This window comes from Verruconis gallopava (genome assembly GCF_000836295.1).
Source record: "Verruconis gallopava strain CBS 43764 unplaced genomic scaffold supercont1.9, whole genome shotgun sequence".
In the NCBI taxonomy this organism is placed as follows: domain Eukaryota; kingdom Fungi; phylum Ascomycota; class Dothideomycetes; order Venturiales; family Sympoventuriaceae; genus Verruconis; species Verruconis gallopava.
In genome coordinates, this window is record NW_015622145.1 from 882,397 (window position 1) to 903,127 (window position 20,731).

Genomic DNA, 20,731 nt, shown 5'->3' on the forward strand with positions numbered 1-20,731 from the left:
TTTCCGGGATGTCTCGTGCTTCAAGGCATAACCTCAGTAGCACTCGGCTCATCCACGGTGTTGTCGGTGCTTGGGCGACGTATCTGGCACGGGAGCGCTGAGCTGGGCTAACTTGGCTAAAAGCTGCAGGGCTCCTGGGCGTCCTATTTTTGGCCGTGTGTCTGCTGCTCAGCCTCGACGCATTGTGGCAAGGAGCGCACCGCGCAGATTTTGGATCTTCCAGCTTTCGTTTTCCGTTTGTTTCTCTCTCTCTCTCTCTCTCTTTCCCTCCGTCCTTGCTTCTCTTCGTGAATGGAGGTGGAGTGAGAGAGGAAAACGGTGGGCGTATTTGCGTCGTGTTTCAAAACCTGCAATCTGTTCGGCGAACGCTTCATCTCGGCTGGCAAACAGAAAACGTTTTGGACTGCTGCTCTGGGTCCAAGTAAAGACGTCATTGTGGTTGGACAGGCGTGGCCCATTCTTCTCTGCTGTGCCTTTTTCCAGCTGGGCAGGCAGTAGGAACTAGCAGTTCATGTGCTGCTGGGTTGTTGAACAACGATCGGCTGCCAACGGGCTTAGATGGTTAATGCACGCACTATCGGCTTGCGAGGCGCAGCCGTTGGCAAATCCAGCATCGTTCGTCGAGGAAATCCCGGACGCAGTGACGCGATGCGTTGCGCTGTGGGCGAACGACTCGCCGGGTTGGGGAGACACACCGACGCCATCTCTATTTTTCACCTGACAAGTGAATACGATGTAGCAGCAGGGAGCGCAGCCAGGAAAAGCAGCTCTGGCTGTGCGATCAGACAAATAGTAGTCATGCAATGGCGACTACAAGCAACGGGCTCAGCACGCGTACACATCCCGTATACGCCTCTCAGGCCTCGCTGCCGCTCCTCTCGCTCTCGCTCGCGCTCGCTGCTATAAACGACTATCGCTGCAATCCTCATCAAGCACTCCCCTTTTCGAAAAAGCCAAAACACCTCCCCGGATCGAGTCTCCTGGCGTCGAGACCACAGGATCGGCTGCAGACTAGTTACAGGAGACGCGCATCAGGACCCGCTTCCCGCTGCGACGACCAACAGCAGACCACGTTTGGGCCTGAGCGAAACAAGCCACCACCAGGAATCTGCTCCACTGCTGCTCCACCACGCCTTTTCTCTCAAGACTGGGCCGGACGCTTCCTGTGGCCGTTGCGTTTCACCATCGTTCTTCTCCTCCATCGTTACCACACTTCCACTTCAATCCAGTTTCTTCTTTCACGCTCGCTGTGCATCGCTCGCTTCTCACGTCCTACGCCCTCACAACACCGTTACCCCCTTTCTTCTTTCCCTCGAGCCTTTCTTCGCCTACCTCGCCTTTCCGCTTCTACCTTCCGTGACGACCCTTTCTAATCCCACCCAACCTTCATTCTTCCAGTACAAACGAATAGGGCACGGCGGAAGGTTGATCCTGCGGCCGTCTGCGATTTTAATACGATCTTTCCCACTCTTTCTTGGAATTCCTCTTCGCTTCGCGGGAAAGACCTCCTTTTGCTTTTTTGTTTCCCTACACGTCCGTCCACTTCGAGACAGGTCATTTGTGAAGCCAGAGTGACCAAGTATCCCTTGCAAAAGGGCCGATCCAATTGGACCCGTCTCCTCCCCGTATCTCAGCCGCGTCGCAGCTTCTGGACAACGATGAAGACCAGGTGGCACGTCCCGAACGTGCTCGCTGCTGCAGTCCTGCTCTTTGGTGCTCTGCCGGCCGGAGTACTCGGTGCACAGATCTTGCAAACCGATGGCTTTTCGTCGTGTGGCTCCAACTCGGATATCCAGGTGCAGAAGCTCAACATCTCTTATGACAATTCCAACAAGAAAGTCACGTTCGATGTCTCCGGCACCAGCACAAAGTCTCAGGAGGTTATGGCCAAGCTGACCGTATTCGCGTACGGCCAGCAGGTGTACCAGAACGAGTTCAACCCGTGCGACAGCTCGACCAAAGTTGACCAACTGTGTCCAATACCGCAAGGAACCTTTTCAGCGCAGGGTGAGCAGGATATCCCAACATCGTACGCAAACATGATTCCGTCTATCGCATTCTCAGTTCCTAATCTGGACGGTACCGCCAAACTCGAGCTCATGCCCGTCAATGGAGGCTCCGACATTGCGTGCTTCGAATCTGTAGTGAGCAATGGGAAGAGCATGAAGACCACGGCTGTTTCTGCCATTGCTGCGGGCATCGCTGCCGGTGCCTTGCTTGTGTCTGCCTTGGGTGCGTTGACGGGTGCAGGAAACGTCGGCGGTGCAACTCCAAGTCCTACCTTTGGCGAAGTTGTCGGTTGGTTCCAGAGCATGGCCATGAATGGCATGCTCAGTGTCAACTATCCCTCTGCGTACACTAGCTTCTCCCAGAACTTCGGCTTCTCAGGACTTCTAATTCCCTGGAGCGGGTTGGAAACTACGATCGACAATTTTCGGAAGTCGACAGGTGGAAATCTGACGGATGCCTCGTACAGCTTTTTGAAAAACGCCACCATTGTTGAAGGAACTAGCAACGGCACAATCACAAAGCGCGGCCTAGACTTCGTCGACCTCGTGGCACGCAGTCTCCAGCTTTCTCAAAGCAACAGCACTTCGGGAAATAGTTCCGAGTCGGAGAGCAAAGCTGTGCACTTCGTCCACGGCATTCAGGGCTATGTCGAACAGCTCTCGATCCCAGCTGAAAACACTTTCATGACCGTCCTTCTAATCTTTGCCATCGTCGTGGCCGCCATCATCGTTGGAATCTTGCTGTTCAAGGTCATTCTCGAAGCCTGGGCGCTCTTTGGTGAATTCCCCAAGCGTCTCACAAGCTTCCGCAAGAGATACTGGTGGATCATGGCCAAGACGATCACGAACTTGATTCTGTTGCTTTACGGAGTCTGGACCTTGTACTGTGTCTACCAGCTTGTACGTGGCGACTCCTGGGCGGCCAAAGCCCTTGCAGGCGTCACTCTCGCCTTGTTCACTGCAATCCTAGCCTTCTTCACCTGGAGGATTTGGTCTCTAGCCCGCAAATACAAGAAAGCAGAGGGCGATACAAGCGGCCTTTATGAGAACAAGGAGACGTGGGTTAAATACAGCCTTTTCTACGACTCCTTCAAGAAGGGCTACTGGTGGATGTTTATCCCCAGCATCATCTACATGTTTACCAAAGGCGTTATCATTGCGGCGGGCGACGGCCACGGCATGATCCAGACGGGTGGGCAGCTGATCGTTGAATCGCTCATGCTTATCTTGCTCCTATGGACACGCCCATACACTCTGAAATCGGGTCAATGGATCAACATCATTATCCAGGTTGTGAGAGTGCTCTCCGTGCTCTGCATCTTGGTCTTCGTTGAACAACTGGGAATCTCTCAGACGCCGAAGACTGTTGTCGGTGTCGTCTTGATCGTCATGCAGTCAGTATTGACCGGTGTGCTTGCCATCCTGATCGCCGTCAATGCGCTCATCACCTTCTTCCGCATGAATCCACACCGCAAAGCTCGCAAGGACGCAGGTACGACATATCTTTTGAAGTCTCAGCTCATGACATGGTTGCTAACGCCGTTTGACAGAAAAAATCAACCGCGACCTCGACAATCTCACCCCTCTTGATCCTCGCAATTCCCTTCTGCATCCACCTCCGTACAAGTCCGAGCGAGAGCCAACCTTGCCATCTTTGCAAAAGCCCGTCACCGCTGCTTACGCGGACGACGATACCGAATACCGTGGCTACAGCTATGGCCACAAGCCGACGGACTCACAAGAACGCCTTCTTCCCCCTGATCAACTAAGCATGGGTGGCAGGACGCTGCATTCTGAAAGCTCCAATCCCTCTCTTCGCGCACCTTTACTCCCAAGCGTGGATCCCAGGTGGCGATCACAGGGTTATTGAATAGCATAAGCGATACATAACGAATCTTCTTGCAAAAAGATTGAGTCTTTTTTTTTGTTCACCCAAACGCCAAGATCTGAGCCGTGTGCAATATGGGAAGGTGAAACTATGGCGGCTGCAAAACAATACTACTTGTCCTTTTTCTTGCACATTTGTATCACGGTTAAATATCCGCAGCGTTGCACATGCGTACACTCTTTAGGCCATGAGTTGCCAACAGCATTGGAACGGTGTTAATTGTTCTTCCTGTCTATTTGATCAAATCGAACTGTTCTTGAGGAAATAAGACTAGAATAGCAATTCAAGTTGGAGAGGACGGTTCTTCAATGCTTCAAATATTGTTTTTAAATTCTTAGCTTCCAAACCCGACTTTCACGTCACGGCCACGATTCGGTCGTGAACGCGATCCGAATTCGCCCCCGGTGAAATCGTGAGCGAGACCTGTGCCTTCTGAAATGATACCACAGCACTTCCAGGCGCTTCTAGAGCGAGTGCGGCGGTTGTAGGACGAAGGGGAGCAATGCTGCTCTTTTAGTCTAGCCACAAAGAGTGAGTCGAGCAGCCTATATAGAGAAGACTGCGACCCTTTTAGCATGGCACATTCATTGTATCGAAACCGGATCAGAGTTCCATGGTTTCGTATGATCCGTCAGCCAGACACGTTTTCCATCGGCCGCGAGGACCTTGCAAGATACGAATGAAGCACCGGTCGGTACTTCGCATACACCATCGAGTCTGCATCTTCAGCAGATCAAGCTGCTCCGTGAGCAGGAGCACTTGGCCTTAGCAGTCCGTCTACCCTTAGTGTACGGTTGGCTGTTGACGTTTTTGGTGGACGCAGAAAAAAGAAAGTCAATTTTTTTTTTCTCGCCAGCAGAAAGCGCACGTGCCATGTTTCTTCAGCAAAGTCAACTTCGTACGAAAGTTCACTTTACCGGATCAAAAACGCTCACGCAGCCCGTCAAGCCTCAGCGTAGGGCTTGCTGGTTTCGAGCCGAGTAGAAATTCTTCAGCAGGAACAAAAGCGCCTTTTCCTATGCAGATTACAGCCCCTCGAATCGAGTTGCGCGAGCGCTGAAGTCATGGAAGATGGCCCCCCCTAGCCAATCCGCAATCGATGGGTGCCGGGTGCCATTGACGTAGCTCTCGCTTGCGAGAGATGTCGATCTCGAACCATTTACATTGACCTCACTGGAATCGCGTGTCATCCAAGAAAGTGCCTATCTTCACGCCTTCTGTACCATGCAAACACAGCCTCCCATGCCTGCACAGTTCCTGGTCGACCATGTGCAGTAGTTGGATGTTGAGGTTCAGGTTCTTTTGAACATCCCCTGTCCTCAACTTCATCGATCATCGGCTTGACATCACCGGTGATTTGCTTTCCATCAAGTGTAGCTTCGTAGAAATGAGAAACGATCCAGTGGTCCAGCATTCTGTCCTCTTGCTTTCATCGAAGCGTTGAGCATAATGTGGGCAGCGTTGTTGTCACTGCTTCCTATCGTCACCGCCTCGTCGTCATCTAAACGTGGACTGGTGTTTATCAGCAGCACCAAGGACTCGACAACTGATGCGCCAGTATGGTTCACTAACACAGACCTCACCTGGTATTACAATTACGGCGCATATCCGTCGCAGCAGCTGCGGCAGTCTGCTTTGCATTTTGTACCGATGCTATGGGGTGCCCCTGATGACAAGAACGACACGTCTTTTCTCGACTCAGTCAGGTCAAGAAAACTGTCAGGCGAGAACATAACCCACGTGCTCGCCATGAACGAACCGGACATGAAGAAAGACGTAGGCGGCAGTGACATATCTCCCTCAGATGCAGCCAGCGTATGGCTGAAGCAAATCCAGCCGTTAAAGGCACTCGGAATAAAAGTCAGCGCACCAGTTGTTTCGGGGTCACCAAGTGGCTACAGCTGGTTGAAAAGCTGGCAAGACCAATGTGATGGCGAATGTAATCCAGACTTCATGCCCATCCATTGGTATGGTCCTTTTGCTGGCTTCGCGAGCTGGGTCGGGAACATGACAACCACATACCCTAATTTGGAGATATGGGTTACTGAGTTCGGTCTCCCAAATGCGGATCTGATTTCTACGCAAGTTTTCTACAACGAGAGCATTAACATGCTTGATGGATGGAGGTAATCTTTTGTACCCCGTGCATGCAGGTGAATTTTTATTAACAGACCCAAAGCAATGTGAGCCGTTACGCTTACTTCGGCTCCTTTCGAAGCGATTCATCAAACATCGGTCCCGCCGCAGCAATGCTTACAAATGAGGGTCAATTGACTGACATTGGTTCCTGGTATCTGGGGGGTAATGCGACTGGCGCAAAACCCGAAGGTAGTGGTTGCGTCAAGTCCCGTTCAACGGTCTTATTCTTCTTGGTGCTTTTGGCGCACTGCTTGCTGTCGATATAAGAGAAATGGACCTCGGCGGCAACGGACATCCCACTCCACCTCCCTTTATAAGCTATCGCAGATACGACCTCTTTCAAAGCATTGGTTGACCCTTTCTAGCACAGTTCGGTGATGGTCGACTCTTATTTCTTTGACCAAACTGTTTCCTGCAATGTCTTGGATAAATCAGCATATAGCAATGGCCTTCAACTATATCTGTTTTCTCGAAAGAAAACTAAGAAGATCGTTAAGTATTCGGGTAGTGGATGTAATATAAAACGGATAATGCAGGCTTTTCTACAGATCTTGCGCTTTTGTTAACCTGAACAACTGTTTTCTAGTTCAAAGGTCCCCTACCAAAATAAGATTGAATAGAGTGTGGACAGCTTCATCTTAGCACTTAATTGTAGCCTAAACTCTCATTAAAGAAGTAATCCCTACTTCATCTAGTAGCAAGAGTAGTATGAGCTATAACTATTTACCATGTAAATCTACAGTATCAAAAAGACTTAGAGCAGTTCCCGAAAAATAATAGGATATTTGCCAATTCAATAAGTAGGTTTAACCTGCGTGCCAGCTTTTTCAGGAGCGCGCTCAAAGCTTCTCTTCACAGTAAATGGCACATCTAACAGCCCGGACGATGCGTGGCTAGAATCACCCATCGTGCTCTTTTCAGCATGTGCAGATGTGCCCACCATTGCAGAAGGTTCAACATTAGCTGTGGTCATCTTTCCTTCGACTATGCTAGTTTTTGCACCAGTAATTTCCTCGTCGTTCTTTTCTTCCTCAATAACCATTGCACTGCCAGGGCTTGATATTCTGCACACCGATGATCGTGAACCACTGGAGCTTCGACTGCGCCTCGACAAAATCCGTTCCAACAGTGGTGGAGTAGAGGGCGGATCGCCTATACCTGGCCATGCTTCCGCCATGGCTATTGGCATTGAGGTTTGGAGAAGCTCGCGCACGGTGGAAAACTCGCCTTCGCCGTCCGTGCCGAGCTCTTCGTCCATGCCAATGCCGGAAGCAGCTTCGATGTCCGTAAGCCAATGCATCGCTACAGATCGCTTAATCCTTGCCCAAAGTCCGAGCTCGTCTATCTTGGTGTATGACTCCCGAGCAATTGTAGAGCTAGGATGGAACCAGCGTTTGATAAGGCTCCATTTCAATCTCACAATGATACCTGTGGGCTGGACAAACGTGCGAGGTCCAGCACGACTCCACAAACGCGGATGTGCTTCAGCAAACTCGTTGTAGATCTGCTCATAAACACCGCGCTGCATGGGTAAGTCGTGAGAAATGCTTGTAGAGATGGCGGACTTGATAAACATGTACAGCAGAATTATGATGATCATCAAGGGTATCGATGCTACAAAATACCATTTTAAACTGGGGAAATGGCCATTCCCCGGTTGGAAGACATCAACATTCATGCCGAAGAAACCGACCATGAAAGTGAGAGGGAGAAAGATGAAGGTGATCCAAGAAAGACGCCACATGGACGTTCCCAGCTGCAGCGAATGCCTGCTGTCGCGAATCCCAACGCTTTTGTACAGTAGGTCAGACAAATTAGTAGTGGGTTTGACCATCTCCTCGTCGAAAAGCGTCGCGACCCGGGTGAGATCAGATGGTGTATCTTTAAGCCAATCGTCCTTGACGAAGTCTTCGGATTCCGATAGATCACGCATCTGCTGCTGAAGATCGTTTATCGTGACTATATGGAGGCTGATTAGCTTCTCGAGTTTGAGCCATAGCGCACTATTGCTCCACAGTTCTGGAGCACGCGACTCGTCCGCCGGATTTTCGTATATCTTGTCCTCCAGGATGCTGACGTGAGCCTCGCACTTGTTTAAAGTCTTCTCCCAGCGTATGCGAAGGCCGGCAAAAATGTCACGCAGAACAAGATCCATGCATTCCATTGCCAATCTGTCTTCGGTTTGCTCCTCTTTGTTCAGATACAGCATGAGTCTACGCCAGCGGACCTCAATTTCTTCACGCGCCTGAATTAAAGTATCACCAAGGTTTCCTGTGTGGCTACTTTCAAAAACGATGATCGTGTTTCCGTTGTCAAGCTCAGTGAGTTTCTCAAAGACTTTGGCCTCCCAGTCATTCGGCACGTGCATGTTTGCCATTTTCGGAATTGCCGAGTCAAAGTCTAGATGGTGAATGAGCAAAGATCGAGGCTTTGTTCCTTTTTACATACCGTGATCAAAATCGCTCCGAGCGTTTATGTTTGTGCTGTCAACCATCTGGATGCTACGTTCCTTCCTCGCTCTCTGCTGCACGGTTTCAAAGGCTAGATCAATATACGGGTTCCGTAACTCGGTATCGAAAGGATGCAGGTCGATTTTCCCTTCATTTCTCTGAATGTAAACGCTCAGTCTTTGGACATACACATCATATCCATGCTCTATCGTGGTACCAGTTTCCTGATCCCAGTGGTTCAATCCCATAAGCTTGAAGCCCTGCGTTGCTGAATCCTTGATGACACCTGGCTTGAAGCTCTTTAGGTAGTCAACAACGAACCCCGTTCTGCTAACGCCGCGCCATGGGTCCTTGATACAACGAAAACTCTTCGCATTAAGCACGGGCTTGCCAGCTCGCAGCTGGGGTTTATCGAATTGCACCCATTTGCCAAATGAGGTGCCGACCACATCCTCGACCTTGGAGCTAATGTTGAATTTCTTAAGAAGAAAATCGCGGGCCCATATAGCATTTTGAACGTGAACAATGCGCAGGCATTGCCCGTCACCTTTCCCCTTTTTGCTACCGTAGAACTCTTTCAATTCGTTGATACTGGCAAGTTCATACGCCTCCGTCTTGCGCTTGCCATCGTCGCTGAATTCGCGACTGTAGCAATCTACAATGAGAACGCGTCCGTCGCGAAATGGATCATGGTGCATGTCCCATCTCTTCTTCCAGCCTACATTCGGACTCCGCTTGTGGTGCTTCCATGCCGACGAATGGCTTCTGCTGGGATTTACCGATTCACGACTAGGCTTACGATATTCATCTTGGCCGACAACCCTTCCCGCGCCTGACCATTCGTCTGTTACATGTCGAGTGGGTGGTTTGGAATGCGGGGGTGTGCCGGCGTGGGAAGATTCTGCATAGGTAAGAGGCTGGGTCACGTCTTCGATGGAGATGAGGGGGAGATTTAGCGGCGGGGCAGAGATAGAACGAAGTCTGGCATCTTTTGAGGCGACTTTTGAACTCGTCGGCTTCACAGGTCGCAGCGGTGGTGTGTTCTTAGACGCGCTGCCGCCCTTGGGAGTCGAGGACATGCTGGAGGGACAGGGTTCTAGCGTCGTTGCTCGCCACCAGTTTATTCGGGTAGCCTGGCACTTGTCCAGAAAGTCGGATTGTGTTGAATATAATATTGTCCACAGAACGTGGGGCAATGTCTTTTAAGACGATAGCTACGACATGATGTTTTCGTTTGGAGGCCTTCATGATGGGCGTAGCCGTTGCCTGTGCTGACCGAAAAGACGCCTCGTGAAGCACGAGGGTGGTTAGGCGACCACCGCGTAGATGTCGGCTGATCCTTCCCCGGCCTGTCTGCGTCGGCTTTTCTTTGTTGCCTGTTCGCGGTCAACATGCCATCGGCCTAGCAGAGACAGATGAACGATTGCCTCATCCGACACCGTCCATGAATCCATGAGACAAGTCCACACAAGGCTCGCCCTGCACATATCCGCATACTGTAGTTCTTGTCGCCGCATCTTGCGGTTGGGTAACGGGGGTGTCCACTCCAGACATCGAAACACTTCGACAGCTTCATCGTTGCTGTATATGAACTAAAACTGCAAAGAGGCATTCAATGCAAAATCTATTGAATAAACGCCATAATAGATACAAATAGACGTTTCCCCCCGTTGCATACTCGATATTTTCATGTTCGAGTTCTCCGTTGTGGGTTTAGGGATCACGCTACGTCTTCATCAGTTTCATCTGCGCTGAACAAAGACATTTACACGTCATGGGGTCGACGAAAAATGATATTGCGGTCTATCGCCGTCAATGTTGCAATTAAGTATTAAGTTGCCATACTACTGACAGGGAGCACTGTGCATACTCAGTCCGTAACTAGTTACAAGTCTCTAGAACATAAAATCATCGAGCGTTTTTGTTCAAGTTAGACCGAGAATCATGCAAAATGTCAAGTCTTTGGCTATGATTTTCGGGAACTCTACACGCCTATTTGTTACTTCAGATATCGTCTTCCGTTTTCGTCATTTCTCCGCGTCTTCATCATCTCCACCGACTGCGAAGAAATGTGCGTGTTGCCCGGCCATATTGCACCGGCCCTATTTGGACATGTGATAATCAGGCGATGAACTTATTGAAACAACTGCTGGGTGGTTTCTTCGTAAATTATACGCTGAGGGTCGAGCTCATAAAGACGATCATGATCTTTGAGCAGTCGAGGATCGCGATGTCTCTAAATATTCTGAGTCCTTTTTAGATCCATTATCAGAAACGATGCCACGCCGCCCATAGGCGACGTGCTTTGTTTGAGTCGTGAGTGGTCATTGATAAAGGACAAGCAATGAACAACAAAGCGGTGTCATTAATTATCCGCCGTCTGGATATACTTGCTCGTTATCTCCGACCTGTTTGTGGAAGAGAACCAAACTAGTCCGAAGTTGGAAAACAGTAATGGACCAATCAACTTCCTAGCTGAGTCTTGACACGAATTCAGCGCCTTGTGGGATGTAACGAATATTAATCGCTTCGGAATAGTGTTTGCTTAACTCCAGAATGTAATGGCGGAGTTAGCATGTGCAGATGGTAATTGTATAGGTGAAAATGTGGATATAAAAATTCGACACTCTTCTTCACAACTTGGTAATCGACACGAGCTTTCACTTTCTCACTGTGGTGTCGTTTGCCTTGCCTTCACTGAAAACATGTCTACATCGTTCAAACACGATTTTGTCCGCGATCAGAGAGTCGTACTTCCTACGGCAGATACTTATGCGGCAGCCATCAGAGGCGGCACGTTCATCGTCACCGGATCAAATACCGGGCTGGGTTTCGATGCGGCAAAATCTTTAGTCCAGACAGGTGCTTCGAAAGTCATTCTCGCCGTGCGTACACCATCCAAAGGAGAAGACGCAAGGTCCAAAATTGAAACTGCCACGGGGATTACGGGAGTTTTAGAAGTATGGCAACTTGAAATGGCCTCGTATGATTCTATCTTGGCATTTGCAAAACGAGTTGAGCTGCTTGAAAGAGTCGACGCAATTATCGAGAATGCTGCAATGGCATTGGATAAATGGCAGACTGGAGACAAGGGGATGGAGATGTCGCTCATCGTCAATGTGACGGGAACGATGTTACTTGCCGGGCTCGTAATGCCTAAACTGAAGGAGTGTGCGGAAAAGTTCAACATTAAACCTACGATCAGCATAGTTGGAAGTGGTGTAGCGCATCAAGATGATTGCAGGGATGAGCTGAATAGGGTCCCCGATGAGGAAGATATTATCGACTTCTTCAACGATCCAGTTCACGGAATCAATGCTCGGTATATTTGATGTCTCCTGACAAATTTTCCGTTAGCTAACACGATCGCGTAGGTACCCGCTTTCTAAGCTCCTCCTTCTCTATGCTGTTAGGGAATGGGCATTACGTAACCCAGTGTCCTTGACAGGTGTTGTGGTCAACTATGTGAATCCTGGACTGTGCTACACAGAACTCGCACGCCACGTGGACGAGAAGATCCGCAAGCATGTCGAAGCGTTGCGTGACCAGATTGGCAGGACTTCTGAGATGGGAAGCAGGACCCTGGTACACGGCGCTGTTGCGGGAGAGGAGTCGCACGGTAAATATCTCTCGGAATGTATGGTCAAGGAGTACGTGCCCCCAGCAAGTTGTTTTGTATCCGTGCTAACATAATGTTAGACATTATAATCCAGAATCGATCACTGGCGAGGAAGGCCAAAAAATGCAAAAGCGAGTGTGGAAAAGTTTAACAAATCACATCAATGCAATTTCACCTGGATGCCTCTGACCGATTTGGAAATAGTGGAATGTCAATAGACTTTCTCGGAATTCTGATGTCTGAAGCGCTATAGTAATTTACGCACTGATAATCTTTTGAAAGCCATGCAACGCGCCAGACGATTTTTCAAGTCCTTTTCTACCCATTGACTCTTAGCTAAAGGCGACATTTTCATGTCCACGGTTAGAGTACGCATTGGTGTTTATCTAACCTGAGTTACAGGGAGTTTGAAGCCTGGACATACTTGCTTGCTAATGATTTGCGCAAGTGTTTGCTGAAAAATTTCGTGATCGTCGTTCCGGCGTCTGCATAAGTTGCACAGCTACATGTCCCTACCCGAAATATTGGCCCCTCAGTCCCATGAACGTGGAGTGTTCGCTCTCTTCTTTCTTCCTTTGTCCACTCAGCTAGAACAGAAGAGTTAGTTCAGCTGCGAGTTTACATTTGAGAAGGATGAATGATAAGAAAAAGGCTTATGGTGAGACGTACCTCCATTTGTATTTGACGATGCAGGTGCACAAGCCAGTCAACATAGCTTTGAGCCTCATTGTTACGGTCCTCAACTAACAGCCTGGCAAACTCATACTCCGCGCCGTCAAGCCCTTGCCGAGCAAGTTGAATTGTCAGAGCCTTGCTGCCTCGTACAGTCTCTAGATACTGCAGAATATTTCGGACCTGAGCATTGAGGTGAGTTTCCAATACGGGAAGCTGATTCATGAATGGATCAAGATCTTTCAAATCCGTAATGCCAGGCCCAAAAAGGTCTTCAAGCAAATTCGGAGAGACATGAGCATGTAGCCATAACAGACAAATCTGCCCATTGTCAACAATGTACGCCCCGCCTTCCTCCATTTTCGAAAACGAAGCCCGCAGCGACAAAGGCATGCGGAGATGTCCATTTTCGTTTGGAAAACCATCCATGTCAGCCAGATTATGAATAGAATAAATGCGGGGGTACAGATAGAGGGATGTTTCAAGTGCCCCCATAGATCGTAGCAGTCGTAGGTCATGAACGCGTCGATCACTCGGTTCGCGACCGCCCTTGAAAGCACGTGTTTTGATAAGTGAAAGCATATACATGCCGAATTCTTTCAAATTTTCAGGTATAACAAGCTGACCAGACGGATGTGCGGACGAAAAGTGTTTGCGGTAATTAGCGAGTATATCGACAGTTTTCTCTGTAATGGCTCCACGGATATCCTTCAAAGTCCTCTCAGGTATCCTCGCGGCCGACTCTTTGGCAATTATGGTAGTAATCGCATCCTGGTCGACGTACTTCATGGCCTCGCCTCCTGTTTCAGCCACACTGGCGACGAGGTTTTGACATCGCACCCTTCTTTCACCATTCGCAGCCGTGTATAGAAGAGCACTTTGGAAATGGGCATCAAGTTTAGGATCAAGCTTGCCATCGTAGCTGAACATGACACCGATTGCTTTATCGGCGTCAATGACGCCAAATTCGAGGTCAGCGCCAAACGTATGATGGGTGAAGTTGCCATGATAAGCTGAAACCTGAAGCCCATTGGAGCAGCGGACCTTCATCAATGCTTGGAAGCCCGTCATCCTCGTGACTGTGTGCTTAATCTCCTTCGACAGCCGAAGTGTGTCTCGAGGGGAATGAAAGTTAGGATAATAGTACACCTCACCACCTGATTTTGATGACACATGCCCTAAACAATTGCTTTAGTGGAAAAAATAAACCCAAAACTAGTTGAATACGTACCAATGGTTGCGATGTCAAGATATCCACCACTTGGAGCAGCAAGAAAGAAATCTACGCCGACGCCATTGGAAACCATATCGTTAGCAAGTTTGGTGTAGCCGGGATGTTCCGTGGTCAAAAGTTTCTTCTCAGCGTCTGTCCCAGCAACAGCAGTATTGTCATCCCTTAAGAAGAGCCGTCCTCTTCCCCAAGTTGGCAAAGCGGCCAACGAACAAATAATTTTGCCACCTGTAGATTTCAAGGCTGATGCAGCGGCTTCGAGGGCTGGTAGAAGTGCTGGTTCAGGATTTTTGATGCCGGAATGCAGGTCCGGATTGAACATCTGAGGCAACTGGTTCAGAAGTTGCGTGATGGCCACTTTCGATTCGTGTGGATCCACAAAAAGTCCCTCGCTTAACGGCACAAAGGGATCTTCGATATCTGGCATTACCATCATTTGAGCTTGTTCAAGCTCTGAGCTCAAGTTAAAGAAATGCATTTGTTTGTCAAATGCGACGATGCCAACTTTTGCGCCTTTCGCTAGCCGTGGGGATGTTTCATCTGCAGGGTCGCCTCCGTATAACGCGTTCATTATGCCTTCACAAAAGCCTGTGAGAAATCCTTTGTTAACAGATTCTTCGGTGACATCGATCAGAAATAGCAGGTTCAGTGGCACTGGCTGTTTTGTCCAGTACTCCTTTGGTACTAGGAAATCTACGGTGCCAAGTGTCAGTTCAGGCCGTTGTTGTCGATCAACCCGGACACCAGTCGGATCTGTCGGCGCAAAATACTCCGGTGGTGTGTCATTCGGAAAGGTACACATGTTACAGATGAACTTGTTTCCACCAGAACGAAATGTCATAAAAGGGTTGATATAGGCTCTACATCTTCGACATCTTGGTGGCCCGAGGTCACCGAAATCAAGGACTGGTATCTCGCGTTCACCGTCCTGCAAGGGAGCAAGAGGCTGAAGAACAAGGCCAAGGGGAAGACCTAACGAGTTTAGGACTTCTTGGGAAACAGGAATATGTGTCATCGTAAGTCGAGCAAATTTAGGCGATGAGTTGCCTTGATCAAATGCGACGAAAGGGACCGTAGCTGGCGGAGCAATGTGATTGTCCATGGTAGCAAAAACATTCTCCAAATAGTACTGTGCTGGTACATCTCGCGAATTCGGCACGCTTGGTATCTGTTCCGGATCAACTCTGCCCTGAGCCGATGTCACCGCCGTTCCCCGTGCTGTATGGTCTTCGCGCACTGCCTGTTGATTTTGCAAGAACTGTGCGTTGACCAAATTGGGTAACTGGTTCGGATTCGGTGTGGGAGTTTGCGGTTGTCCGAAGGGTGTTTGTCCATACTGCGCTTGTCCAGTGGATGGCTGCAGCGCACCATTAAACGCTTGAGATGAAGCTGTCGTCTGCAACTCATGGTGCGCGTGCCTATCTCGCCTCTTCTTTCTTACTGTTCCACTTCCATCTGTCCCCAGTGTCATACTGCCCATATGATGCGCAAGACCACTAAAACCGTCTGTCGCTCCTGTACCAGAATGTTCTTGTACTCCATACTGGCTGTGCTCTTGATTCTGATACGGTATTTGCTGGTAGCCAGGTTGGGACGAGCTGCCATACGATTCGGCTGGGACGCTGCCATACACAGATCCAGCCTGTTGATATCCCGCAGGACCTGCCACAATTGGTGGCCGGGTACCTGCACTTCCGGGTTGCGAGTGAGGCGGTGGCTGTTGGTTAGGATCGTGAGGGATTTGGTTGCCCAGCGCGTGATACATGGAGTAGTCGGACATTGTGGCGGCGTGTAATGCTTTGCTATACCACTTTCTCGTTTTGTGGTGCGATGGAGGAAATGACAGCTGTCACCGTTGGAACATGTCACGGCCACGTCGAAATGCGCCTTAAAGACGTCAAAAGTTCAGCAACAAGCACTTGTTCGGAGAGTTTTTACAGTAACTGTGTGATTTTTGGAAAAGAGAATCAGCTACTGTATAATCATTTCGGCATTTTCGTGCATCTCAAGGTGCAGCCAGAAGGTTCACCCTGTGAGCCAATCATGTTTCAGCACTGCAAATGCCCTTATTCCGCAACGAACGAAACGAAAGCTTTGAAAGTTGCGGCATAAATAGAAGCACAAAGCATTAAGCTATGCCCAGCGTATTTGCTGCGATCACACATTCAGTATGTCTCTCGTTGAGTGCGGTGAAACGTTCACGGAGGTGGTATTCGATATACTCTCTGCGCTCCTGGTTTGTTTAGGTCTCCTCAGGCTAGCTGAAAGAGAAAGAATTAGCCTGAGTTGTCGATCTTACATTCTGCTTGGAGGCTTGCTACTCATGTTGCTAGAAAACACACTTGAATAGCATGTCAGGGTTGATTTCTGCAGGGGGTTCGATTTGCAACCAGTTCTGTGCTCGATGCTCAAATTTCTGCTCTGGCTATTCGAAAGCTGAGACTGTGAGCCTCTTCATCGAACGATTATTGGTGACCGAATATGTTGCGCAGTGCGCAATCAAGAGCTTAAGCAACTAGGGCTAAAGCAAACAACAGGCGAATACAACAACATCCTGCTTGCAGAATGTACAGCGAAATTGGTGATGCGGAGGTTAGCAGGAGATAAGTCTGAATAAGTTAGAGGCTCGAGCTGGATACGTATGTAGAAGGCTTGATTCTCCAATATTATCTTTCGACTATTTCACTGGCACATCTCAGACCATAAGTTGTTGGGCAAAAGTGCTTTTTTGGAGATCTCTTGGCAATCGAATCTACGCAACAGAGAGTTTGAAAGAGTCGACAACTCAAAGCAAAACTAAAGGCATCTGTACTCTTACCTACCTCTAAGTGAACAGATGTTACGCTTGGAATTATACGGGAAACATGTTCAGTCCATTTTGATAATATAACACTTAGATACATGAAAACATTATCTATGCAAAATATGATTCTCGAGCAATGACGTGTCGAAAGACGCGCAAATTACGGTTCAAATTTCCCCGGCCGAGTTGTCGCATAACAAGAAAGTGGCCACGTGCAAACCAAAATAGGTCAAGAAATCGGTCTCTGTCATGATTTTTCACAAATTTAACCAATCATATGTCCTGCTGCTGTAATGATTGAAACGCGTGCTATTGACATATAACCTTCCTTACGATTGAGATCCGACTACTCGCCGACTCATATGTTCCATGTCAGCTCAAGACGAGTTCTCCCCAAAAAAAAAAAAAAAAAAAATATCACCACATCTGATATTAGAAAGAACAACTGCTCAGCTCCTACGTGAATTTCCTGAGAAATCTTGATTTGCGATTCATACCTATGCTCACTTCTTGCTTTCTCAGGGCTCAACATCACTCCACTTCACACCCACGAATGAAGACACATCGAGACTATGGCTTATAGTCTGATCAGGAAGGTGCTGCTCAGTCAATCACAATGATTATACTAGTTCTAGCGTGTGAGAGCAGTCAGTTCTTAGGTTGTCGTAATTTTAACAGATGTTGGCTATAAATTTGCCTTCGATTGCCACTTCTTTTTCATTCATAACGAGCTTTTCATAAAGTACTATCTACCAAAATTCAAGCAAACCACCAACACTAGCATCATTCCAATTCAAATTTCCTCAATCATGAAACAACAATACTTGGTCGCCTATTTAGTCGCCTTTCTGAGATCTGCTGTCGCGACTCCCATCCCAGTCAATGGCCAAGATATCGTCGAAAGATCACCACAACATGGTCGGTATGGAGAAAGAGACCTTCCACAATATGGAGGTTTGTTGCGTACCTATCTTGATGACCAAATGCTAAGATTTGAAATAGACGGCGTTGATGACACACCGATTATAATCACTCCTATAGATATAAATCAGGAACAAAACGTCCAAGTTATTCAGAGCACGGTTGAAAAGCGGTCCCGCAAGCCTGATGCAATGCCAATTGGAATAACTCAGATTGAAACGGTCCAGGGCATCGAAAATTCCGTCGCGAAGAGATGGGGTCGTCCTAAGGGCGAACCAATTGATATTACACAAATCGAAACAGCCCAGGAAATTCAAAGCTCAGTCGAGAAGCGTGATTCACAACCTACCAATGTGAATCAAATTGAGTGTTCGCAGGTAATCAACAGTGTCGTTCAGAAGCGCGAATTGAACTCTCCCAAAAACGTATTCAAGTCGTTTCTCGAGCGTAGGAGATTGTGGAATTTCTAGGCGAATAGAAAGACATGTCAACAATGATTTTCAGGAAATAAAACCTTGAACTCAGCCGAGGTTGAAATAGATCAATTGCTAAATCCTGTAATACTTTGTCGACAATTGCAACTCAATGAAACCAATTGGAGCCGCTGTAACTAAGGACAAGTATAGAGCATAAGAAATCTCATTTGTAAGCGTGTCAAATGCTGGTTCATAGATATTTGCACTCGATAATGTGACTGATCTTAATTTATGACGCGAATTTATGTGAAAGGCTAGGGTTGTGGAGAGATGAATATTCAGCCTATGTGGCGTCTCTGAGCGCGATAGCTGGAAATAATTTCTTAAATAGGACAAGCTCCCTCATGAAATGTGCTTATCAGTTGTTTCCGATAATGACATTTGATAAATAAATTTCGCTCTCATGAACTTTTTCTCATATAAAATCATGCACTGCAGAATGTTTCTGCTGGATATTTATCTTTATGAGCGGTTTTTTAATTGAAACGTAAGGCTTACATGTCTCAACCCTAATCATTACCAAGCACTCACATGAAGATGAATGATCTGAGGCGTACAGAATCGTTGCGGACGGTGCCTCCTATCAACAAATTCATGACAAATCTCAAGAACCCAGAAGATCCAGCTCCCATCCGACGATGGCGTACGAATTCTGCTCCAATAAGCCCCACAAATATCAACTCCCAACCATTTGTTGGACGCGTCGGTGGAAATCAACTTCATGCTGTATCGGAATCCGACCCAGACTACGAAAAGCTCCAAATCACTAATCCTGATGCCGTTCAATCTCCCAAATGGAGAGCAATTCTAAGTCTTCGACCCTTTGGAGACATACATCTCTGGCGCAATGCGTGTCTTGAAGGCGTTGGGCTTTGTTGCTGGGTATTCATGGCAGGTCTTGTTTCACATGGAACTGCAGACCTCTCGACTGCAACAACTTTGGGTGCTGTTATTCCAGTTGGAATTGCTGCACTCGTTCAATTCCTTATAGTTACATTATTCATCTTTAGTTTAGGTCCTGTGACTGGTGCTCATTTGACTCCACTGATAACCTTTGCCACTTTTCTTGCTAAACTAACATCTCTACCCCGCATGATATTATATATTACTTTTCAGTGCATTGGAGCGCTAATAGGTGCATATATTCTTCGCTCTGCTCTTGGTGGAGATCCAAGCACCCTGATATATTCTCCTGGATGCTATGTTGACCCGAATTTGGTTTCTGCTGAACAAGTCTTCGCATTGGAAACAATGGGATCCTTATTTGTCTTATACCTTGCTTTTGGTCTAGGTCTTGATCCAAGAAACAAGAGCAATTTTAGCCCAGCTACTGGGCCATTCTTGGTTGGACTTTCTTCCGCAGTTGCTTTATTTGCCGGAGGCATATCGATGAGAGGTTACTATGGTCTATCTTGCAACCCTGCGCGATGTCTTGGCCTCATGTCGGCGGCACATCGATTCAATTATCATTGGGTTCATTGGCTAGGCGACTTTGTTGCATGTATAGTTCACGCCTTTTTATACTATGCAGTTCCGCCATTTTGTAATCAGAGAATTCAGGACTGAAATATAATGAGAATAATAAGTGAGAATATGGTCATATAAGCAGAAGTGTTTACTTTGGTCAGAGTAAGCAGAATAAATTCCATAAGCACATCAACAGTGAGCCCTACTTAACTGCTGTATTCTGCATCGCGTTGCGCTTTCAATTTTTACCTATATCCCTCTTAGTGACAGCTCCGAACTGTGTCGTATTTTCTCTTTTTACCCTACTACCCCTATATGAAGATCCTGAATCGCGGCACGCTTTAAACCCCTCACCTAGAAGCACTGGTGATAGAGTGTTAGGAATACTTTCCCTATACCGACTAGCTTCACTATCGTAAGCCACTTCGGAAGGGATGAGCTTCCTAGAGCAAAGGGAATAAGAGAGAACTAGGGCTTATTGAGAGTGGAGAGATAATAAGATAATTCAGTTTTATAACTTAGGGTAGCGTAAGGGATTGGTGATAGAAGTGCGAGATAGATAGTTTGATTTAAGAATGTCCGCTAGCTCCTGAGAGTCTCTCCTCTGAGCTGCCTTAAATATATATATATAAAGTAGTCATGTGTACTGTTAGGAACACTTTCCCAATACCGACTAGCTTCACTAATATGAGCCACTTCGGAAGGGATTAGCTTCCTAGAGCAAAGGGGTAATGTATAACTAGAGCTTATTATAGAAGGAAGTATACTAAGATAGTTATATTTATGACTCAGAGTAGTATGAGCTTTAAGAGTATAAGAAAGTATTCAATCTAACTACTACTAAAACTAGATAGTTAAATTATAGAGAACTATGATGAAGGTAGGGACAGGATATTTTTATAGATATAGGAAATCTGGCGCTCATCCCGCTCATCCATGAGCACTATAAGCGTGCTTATCCTGCTTATTCATGAACACTATGAGCATGCTTATGCCAAGAATCTATAAGTGCTGTTACCTATTCCATTATTTTTTTGCTTATGAACTAATAGGATT

The 20,731-nt window shown here is 47.6% G+C and overlaps 6 protein-coding genes across 6 annotated transcripts; 4 read left to right on the forward strand and 2 right to left on the reverse strand.

Moving 5' to 3' along the window:
- Positions 1 to 688: 688 nt before the first annotated feature.
- On the forward strand, positions 689 to 4,228 carry PV09_03638 (uncharacterized protein). The gene is made up of 2 exons (XM_016356859.1): positions 689 to 3,501; positions 3,560 to 4,228. The coding sequence occupies exons 1-2, from the start codon at positions 1,659 to 1,661 to the stop codon at positions 3,877 to 3,879; spliced, it is 2,163 nt and encodes a 720-aa protein (XP_016215652.1). The 5' UTR covers positions 689 to 1,658; the 3' UTR covers positions 3,880 to 4,228.
- A 1,118-nt stretch (positions 4,229 to 5,346) lies between these two features.
- PV09_03639 (uncharacterized protein) lies at positions 5,347 to 6,573 on the forward strand (the record flags this gene model as incomplete). Its single annotated transcript, XM_016356860.1, has 2 exons — positions 5,347 to 6,023; positions 6,077 to 6,573. The coding sequence occupies 2 exons, from the start codon at positions 5,347 to 5,349 to the stop codon at positions 6,300 to 6,302; spliced, it is 903 nt and encodes a 300-aa protein (XP_016215653.1). The 3' UTR covers positions 6,303 to 6,573.
- A 91-nt stretch (positions 6,574 to 6,664) lies between these two features.
- On the reverse strand, positions 6,665 to 9,717 carry PV09_03640 (uncharacterized protein). Its single transcript, XM_016356861.1, has 2 exons — positions 8,485 to 9,717; positions 6,665 to 8,436 (listed from the first exon to the last, which is right to left on the reverse strand). Exons 1-2 carry the CDS (start codon positions 9,563 to 9,565, stop codon positions 6,830 to 6,832), a joined length of 2,688 nt encoding a protein of 895 aa, XP_016215654.1. The 5' UTR covers positions 9,566 to 9,717; the 3' UTR covers positions 6,665 to 6,829.
- Positions 9,718 to 11,150: 1,433 nt separating this feature from the next.
- PV09_03641 (uncharacterized protein) lies at positions 11,151 to 12,366 on the forward strand. The gene is made up of 3 exons (XM_016356862.1): positions 11,151 to 11,808; positions 11,861 to 12,136; positions 12,186 to 12,366. The coding sequence occupies exons 1-3, from the start codon at positions 11,192 to 11,194 to the stop codon at positions 12,292 to 12,294; spliced, it is 1,002 nt and encodes a 333-aa protein (XP_016215655.1). The 5' UTR covers positions 11,151 to 11,191; the 3' UTR covers positions 12,295 to 12,366.
- PV09_03642 (uncharacterized protein) lies at positions 12,307 to 15,981 on the reverse strand. The gene is made up of 3 exons (XM_016356863.1): positions 14,009 to 15,981; positions 12,775 to 13,955; positions 12,307 to 12,692 (listed from the first exon to the last, which is right to left on the reverse strand). Exons 1-3 carry the CDS (start codon positions 15,786 to 15,788, stop codon positions 12,618 to 12,620), a joined length of 3,036 nt encoding a protein of 1,011 aa, XP_016215656.1. The 5' UTR covers positions 15,789 to 15,981; the 3' UTR covers positions 12,307 to 12,617.
- A 1,639-nt stretch (positions 15,982 to 17,620) lies between these two features.
- On the forward strand, positions 17,621 to 19,774 carry PV09_03643 (uncharacterized protein; the record flags this gene model as incomplete). Its single annotated transcript, XM_016356864.1, has 2 exons — positions 17,621 to 18,179; positions 18,768 to 19,774. The coding sequence occupies 2 exons, from the start codon at positions 17,621 to 17,623 to the stop codon at positions 19,772 to 19,774; spliced, it is 1,566 nt and encodes a 521-aa protein (XP_016215657.1).
- Positions 19,775 to 20,731: the final 957 nt, after the last annotated feature.